The 7496-nt window shown below is 37.3% G+C and overlaps 1 protein-coding gene across 3 annotated transcripts; it reads right to left on the minus strand.

Annotated features, from left to right (window-relative positions):
- Window positions 1-287: 287 nt before the first annotated feature.
- LOC111388655 (kinesin-like protein KIN-7E) lies at window positions 288-7286 on the minus strand. 3 transcript variants are annotated; one of them, XM_023013422.1, is made up of 14 exons: window positions 6657-7286; window positions 5900-6359; window positions 5367-5456; window positions 5142-5242; window positions 4896-5009; window positions 4744-4825; window positions 4581-4648; window positions 4409-4474; window positions 4167-4291; window positions 3412-3739; window positions 2894-2968; window positions 1850-2746; window positions 1357-1664; window positions 288-1050 (listed from the first exon to the last, which is right to left on the minus strand). In XM_023013422.1, exons 2-14 carry the CDS (start codon window positions 6120-6122, stop codon window positions 729-731), a joined length of 2799 nt encoding a protein of 932 aa, XP_022869190.1. In that variant the 5' UTR covers window positions 6123-6359; window positions 6657-7286; the 3' UTR covers window positions 288-728. The 3 variants fall into 3 exon arrangements, with proteins under 3 accessions (XP_022869190.1, XP_022869188.1, XP_022869189.1); XM_023013420.1 differs by having other exon boundaries at window positions 288-1056; XM_023013421.1 differs by having other exon boundaries at window positions 288-1056; window positions 5900-7286.
- Between the last annotated feature and the right edge of the window lie 210 nt (window positions 7287-7496).

The raw sequence follows: 7496 nt of genomic DNA on the forward strand, positions 1-7496 counted from the left end.
CCCTTGTAAATAGGCGTCGGTGGGGCCGGCGCCCCCTATTGCGCCCCTCCAATAAGGGTTACAGGGCTGTCGCTGCCCTTGTCACATTAGCGCAATAGACTAAATCAAACAGAAAGCAATAAAAAATTCTTAATTCATTTTACAAGGAAACTCTATCAAAATTTCATAAATCCCTTGTAGTTAAAAACAAGTCATAGTCTAGCATTAAAGATGGATACCAATACTCATGATACTATTCAATATTGCGGACGGGACAAGCTTCTAACAAGAACAGTTAGCACTGTGCATCACCGAAAATTTCATTTACTGATATCCCACTAATAAAAAGTTCACCAACCAATCATTTTAACAAAAAGTATTTGACAAGTAAAATTAAGAGAGAACCATATCGGAGATATTACATACCACTTCAGACGAAAGGATGAAAAATGCCTAGATTTCACAGTTCATTGGCATGATATACTCAAATCAACCATTTAAAAGTAACCACTCATATCTTATATCTAATTCTACCTAAAATGGCATGTGTTTTCAATGTGACTTAAACCACACCGGACAATACAACAAAAATCTAGGCCTTCTGCCCAATAAATTTGGACTATGCTACATGAAGCATTTTTCGTCATTTTTCATTGCTAGATCTAACAATGAATTCAAGTTATTGTTCATTATTTGTCCAGTACTATGTACTGAGAATGAACAAAGTTTTTTGTCAAACAGCTACATGCTCAGAGAAGGGATGTCATACTGCTTTTCCAGTTAAAGGATCTCCGGAGAGAGCGTGGAGGAGTGAAACTGAGACCAAACATCTCCTTGAGGGCTTGCCCTTGCTCTAAGAATCCAATCAGCTTCGCAACTATGGCTGCACTATCTGAAATGTGATTCATGTCTTTAGTGTCACTCCAAAGACGATGGACCAGCTGCAACCTCCTCTGTTTTGAGTTCAATTTTATACCCCATATCTGGTAAATTCTGTTCCTTTCATCTTCTGTATATCTTTTATACATAAGCTTGCTTAGCATCTCCCTCTCACGGCGAAGAGCTTTGATGCTGTCACTCCAAGAAAACAATAAATGGGAATCATCAATAGGAAATAACTAACCTGAGGCAAAATTATTACAAGAATATGACACAAAGTCAAAAGAGTCTTATATCTTCAATGTCCTATTTTTATGTCATTTTCATGGGAGAGGCGGCTTTTTGAAAACAATCTTCTCTCTACAATGATCAGATACTTGATATACGAATAACACAGGCTATCTACTAATTTCGACAGCAGAAGGGACAAAATCTAGTAAAATACGATACGCGACTTCTTTTTTTCTTTTCGTGGGAATCGAGAGTAATAGAAGATACCTTGATCCCAATGTGTGTGTGTGGCCATCTTGTACAGTTATATTTCCCTCAGAAAATGTCTCCTTGAGGAAGGATAGTCTCCTGTGTTCTACCTCCATGTAAATGGAATCTGCCAAGTCACCTTTAAAAAGGTGGAAGAAGTATGTCCTATGTACCAACGAAACATTGCAGGCTTGCCATAATTCAATTATTAATCCCCGCAGTCTTTCAAACTTCAGAAGCCAATTTGAGGGAGCTCCCAAAGAATCATACCTTGCATCCAATTCATCTCCGACGCTCTTTCGAGCTCTTGATTCAGGCTCTTGAACCTAGATATAAGAATACAGTAGAAGCTTAATAATCATAAAGCCCAATTTATCACCATTGCATTTTCCCAGGATGCAGCTATTTAAATATGTGAAGAAAAATATTAATGGGAAGAAAAAAGTACGAGAAGGGCGAAAAATTGAAATGTTACAAGGATAGAGCAGTTAAGAATTCTGGCTACTATCACCTGATCATCGAGTTTCTCTTTATACTGAAGCTTAGCCATCTCCCTGAGTCCTGCTACAAAGGAACCAAGGGTAGGAATGTCGTCATCTCCATGGATGTTGTCCTCGGCTTTTACTTCATCGGGAAAAATGCTACCATATGAAGACTGTGAATTATTTCTGGACAATCTCATTCCATTTGCAGCATATATCATAGGGGGAAGATTCCAGTTCTTCCTTTGGAAGCTTTCTGGTCTGCCTGGGAAGCTTTTTCCTGTCCCAGTAGGTGGAGGGGTGGTTTCTATTTCTTTTGCAATCTGAAATTCAGGTGAACCAGTCACTAAATTAGTTTTGTAACTCTCACTACTTGTCAATTTCAGGTTTGCAGAATCCAATATATTGATTGACGGGGACAATTCATCCCCGCAAGTGCTGGTTAGAGACTCCATGGTATTTTGCACATCTTGCATTTTATGCTTCAACATTTCATCGGAGCAACCATTTTCAACTCCAGGATCTACTGATAGCACTGGATTGGCAGCAAATCTACTACCGGACTCCAATAGTATTGACATTCTTCCATCATTCTCACTGTTTGACAAATCTTTTTCCAACTCAATACATCGAACTTCTTTACAAACTTCGTCAGAATCTTCGTTTGCTACTACTGGGAGATTATCTCTTCCTTGACTCAGATCAGACATATCATAAGATGAAGAATGATCCTCACTGTCTTCGGACAGCAGTTGGTCCGACCTTGCACCACTCTTGATGTCCTTATTACGAGACTGAATTCCATTAAGCTTCCTAGAACTTGAATTTATATAATGATGATTGGTTCCACGCAATAACCTTGTTGCTGGATATGTGTCTTTGTGTGTTTTCTCTTCTTGCAATTTAGGAGGACATCCAAGGGCATCCTAGAAAATTAAATGAAATAAAAATTAATTAGAAATCGTATTGTGTAATACCCCGAGGTCTCTGTATGTGTATGAGTGTGTAGGAAGAAAGAGGAAAGGGGAGGGGGAAACACATATCAATTTATTTGAACTCTTGTGATTTCCAACCTCCTGCAACAATTCCTCAACATGAGATCTAGCAAGATCTCGCTGCTTAGTCAGCTCCCTAACTTCTTTCTCCAACTGCATATACACCAAGCAATCATGTTAGCATGCCGCAAGTAATTTGAGAGCTTTGTGTCATGACAATTCCAAAAGTATTTCTTGACCTGACAACTGATACATAACATTAAGGGCTTTGGTTACAAATGGTTTAAAGATAGGAAATAGTTTTTTAGAGGACTTACACATGGAAGAATTGCTATTTATTTTATCCTAATTAGAGAAGATATTTTCTAGTATACATTATCAGGAAGCAAAATATACCAATGTCACGAGCTTCTAGATATATTGTTCTTCTTGTAATAAGCTTTTTGACTGCTGGGTTATTGAAAACAATGATTTTCTCCATTAAGCGTGTGAACAAAAGCATATTGTTTCAGTGAAATTAAAACAGAATCCCAACCATTTTAAACATTAAAGAAGACCATACAATATGGATTAAATTTAAACAAAATTCATAATACCTTTTCAATCTGCAGATCTTTCTTGCTTAGCAGTGCTGCATGATCACAGATTGGTCCAGGAGATCGCAACTCGCCCTCCAACCTGGCTACCTCTTTCTGCAGATGTTTCACCAAGGCCTTATCAGACATTACTACATTGACCTGTGCACTTGTAGTTACTTCCTTTGCACAGGTAGCAAATAAAAGGGTATTCCTTGATTGCTCAACATGGCATCTTGCGGGGCTCAAAGTGCAAACGATGGTAGTTCTTCCATTGCCTCCCAAGGCAGGTTGTAGAATCCGTGTTAGCTTAGAATCTCTGTAATTCACATGCCCATGTCTTCCTTTGCTGCATTTAGCATATGGCTAAAATTTAGAGTTATTCTTGACTTAGAACTACACAAATCATATACAGTTGGTAATTCAAAGCGTGGAAACATGTGAGTTGGGAGGGGGAGAGACTTGACATCTCATCTTTACAGATAGAAAAAACATGTCTCCCAAACTGATATTCGCCTCTAAAATGGAATTCTTAGGAGAAGGTGGAAAGAAATGCCTTCTGATATAGAATTCGTAGGGGTGAGGGGGAAAATGCAATAAAATGGATAAATTCAGTATTTGTCATCTTTGGACCAAGAAAAAAGGAACTACCTCCAAATAAAATATAAATAATACAATATTAGTGATAATAAAGGACCACTTGTTACATTCGAGATACAGTCAATTCAAACAAGAAGCTAAAGCAAAAGAGAAGAGGACAGACAATATTAGTCAACCTTAGCTTGCGAATCACAGTTCCTAGAGTTAGTAAACTACGATTGATGTGGCAGCCTTCTTTCAGCCTTTGCCCAACTGATAATGATTGAGATGCACGCTCACTTCCTGCCAGATCAACAAAATTCTGCAGGCAAAAATTAAGTGAATTTTCATTTCAAATTCTTCGATTTACAAATTCAAATCATTGAACTAGTTGCATGTATTAATCTTCAAAACTACAAGAAAAAGTTATTTTCAATACCACACTAGCAGAAAGGGTGGCTGAGTTTTCTTTCCCTAAGAACTCACGAGCTGAACTTTCAATCGTCTGAAAAGTCAAGTATAAATTAGCTAATTATAGGACTTCTAGGGCATTCCCAGAAATTTCAATCATAAAATTAAAGAACCAGAAAGGAAGAGGAGAAATCGTGCACCAATCTAAGAATTTGATGAGATCTTGAGCTTGTTTCATTCAACGACGTTTCCCCAGTTTGTCTTTGTGCTATGAGAATAACGCCACAGAAACACATTTATTCTACATGATTAGATGGTTAAGACGAGGCAATGAAGAATTGATAGCCATAACACTCGCCCTACCTTCACAGATGGCTAAAAGTTCCTTGAGATGACTCCAATCCCTCAGGGTTTCTTCTGTGAGTTTCTCTATAATTGTTCCTTTCTGGAGAAATGGATCAGTAAGTAAAAAGAAATGTGTGCTTATATTAGAAAGTAAGCTCATGAGAGCTCACCTCTGGGTCATCAAGCAGCCTGAGTGGAGTATTGTCATTGCAGAGAAGGTCTTTAACAACTTCATTGTAAATTTCCATGGCAGAAAACTTCAACATAAATGCCCGTTCCTCATGCTAAAGAAATTATTTTTTTTAAGAAACAATTAAAGAAACATAAGACCCCAAAAATCCATAAGAAAAGATGTCTTTTACATCGCTATCCATATAAAGAAACTAAAATTAACACCATATTTATTATTTAAATACCCTGCGTATGTAATCATAAATGTCAGCCACAGCATACTCAGTAATCCCATTCATGGTATATGTCTTTCCGCTGCTTGTTTGGCCATATGCGAAAATAGTAGCTGAATAGAATTTTTAATGTGAGTTAGAGCACTTAGATTTTCATCTGATACTCAAGGCAAACAAAATTATTGAGAGAAAAAATGACGAACTAAATCAATAAACAGAAAGCAAAGGTATACTTACAGTTGATGCCGCCGACAACGGAAAGGGCAATGTCCTTTGCTCCTTCCTCATAAACTTCCCTCGTGCCACAGTCACCCCTAAATACTCTATCTGCCCACATAAACACATAAAAAAATAAAAAAAAAATAAAAAACGCCAACAAGGGAAGAAAGTAAGTTGCTGGTAACTACAATTCTTCATAAACACAAAAATCTATAAAGATCACTAACATATAAGTCTCAACAACACCCCTTTTGTTTGTCTAGTACACAGAAACATTTAAAACAGACTAAATTGCTTGACCATGAAGTCCCATAAATTAACTTTAAGTTTGCCGTAAGATTAAAATTATCTCTAGTGTCTTAAAATGGCTCCTGCATTCTGAATAAACCAACGATCTGCATGAAAGGGTTGAATAATGGGTAACTTGCAACATAGAATTCTTCGTAAAAGAAGTAAATGTTTATGCTCATGCAGACAACATATATATTCTCCTCCCCATGCTAAAACTTAATTAAATATTAATTTGAAACAAAATGAGTCATTTTTCTTACCGAATGGGTAAGCTGTGGGAAGTCCAGACCGCTCTTGAAGGCTGTTCCGGTACAAAATGGTGGTTGAATTGATGCATTCCCAATCAGCAACCTCATTCTGTGCAATTTCTTTTTCACTCAAAGGCCTCAATCTCACCAACACCAGAATCTTCTCTTCCTTTCCATTGCCTCCGACTTGTATCTTCTCCCAATTCATCAATTCTTCTCCATCAATAGCCCCCATTTCTCAACTCCTACCCCTATTAGCCCTAAAAAACCCACTCAAATCACACCAAACGTGAAAAGACTATAATTAAGGTTATCCCCAAACCACTAAACAGAAGGGAAACTAATACAGAACTTCTCAATGGTCCATTCCTAGCAGAAAAGGGCTAAAAAGTTAGGCTGTTAATAGATGGGGTTGTTGAGTTTGCAATAGAAACTCTACCGCCCTCCAACTGGTCATAACAGCATTATTAATCTGCAACGCAACAGAAAAAAGCTAATTATAGAAAAATTAGTAACTGCTGAAATATTGCTTAAGCTAAAAGCATAATGATTCGAAGGGATTAGTTGTGATTAACCACTTTGATTAATCTTTGGCCTTGAGCCTTTTCTTTCAACAGAAACCTAAAATTCCCTTTTGATAGAGTCAGAAACTCGTAACAGACAGTTTTGCCTAACAGTGACCCCAATAATCCTTCAAGCCCAAGTAAGATGCTCTTTAAATAATTTTCCAAAAAGGCCTGTCAAAACTGAAATATTCACAAGAGTTCACCTTCTGGTGTCATTTTCGTTGAATGTTGGTGAATAAAGATTTCTGATTCGGGTTCTAGTTGAAAGGTCAGAGCTGAAGCTTCCTTTCTTCAGGTTCTCCATGAGTAATAACAAAAATAAATCCTATACGTAACCGTTATGATCTCCATAACCAAGTGTAAAAACCGTTGTGAAACTTCTCTCACAATTGATCAGTGAATCAGAATCATCGTGAAATTGCTCAACACTGCTAGATTAAAAGACTGCATATTGAGTGAATCCGCCAAAAAGTGATGTAGATTAGTAAGTTCAAGAACTTTAAGGGTAAAGCTTAGCTGAATTTCCTTTAAAAAGCATGTTGAAAATCAACATTTTTTTAAACTAAATTTTGAAGGGTAAACTTGAAAATTTGAAAATTACTTTCCGCTTTGAATAAAGCAAACAAAATTAAAGTAGACTAAAGCAAATATGGCTGCAAAACATAAAGGTCGACGAAAATCTCAGCCCACCCCTTCTCTCCACGATCTCAATAAAATTTCAATTCAAAACAGTAACAAAGTGGCCAATGGAAGTTGATAAAGAGAGGAACAATGCTCTTAACTTCCAACAGCAAGCCTCTCTCTCTCTCTCTCTCTCTCTCTCTCTCTCTCTATCTCTCTCTCTCTATATATCTCTCTCTCTCACAGAGAGACGCACTTGAACGTGGGAACAACGAAGCTTATCGGGGGAAATTTGAAGCGGCGTTAACCGTTAAATCTGTTGAGCCACCGAAATGAACGCAAATTACGATATTGACCTTGCTTTATTTTGGAAAGCCAGGGTTAATTACATTTTAGACACTGAACTTTCAGTGAAATTACAA

Source organism: Olea europaea, unplaced genomic scaffold (assembly GCF_002742605.1).
Source record: "Olea europaea var. sylvestris unplaced genomic scaffold, O_europaea_v1 scaffold5147, whole genome shotgun sequence".
NCBI classification, from domain to species: domain Eukaryota; kingdom Viridiplantae; phylum Streptophyta; class Magnoliopsida; order Lamiales; family Oleaceae; genus Olea; species Olea europaea.

Bases quoted from the DNA above. Each gene is read 5' to 3' on its own strand.
- LOC111388655 (XM_023013420.1), bottom strand. From the start codon at position 6,122: ATGGGGGCTATTGATGGAGAAGAATTGATGAATTGGGAGAAGATACAA. The intron at 5,457-5,899 runs GTAAGAAAAATG...TTATGTGGGCAG, and splicing joins TCCCACAGCTTACCCATTCG to ATAGAGTATTTAGGGGTGAC. The intron at 4,649-4,743 runs GTAGGGCGAGTG...TTATTCTCATAG, and splicing joins ACTTTTAGCCATCTGTGAAG to CACAAAGACAAACTGGGGAA.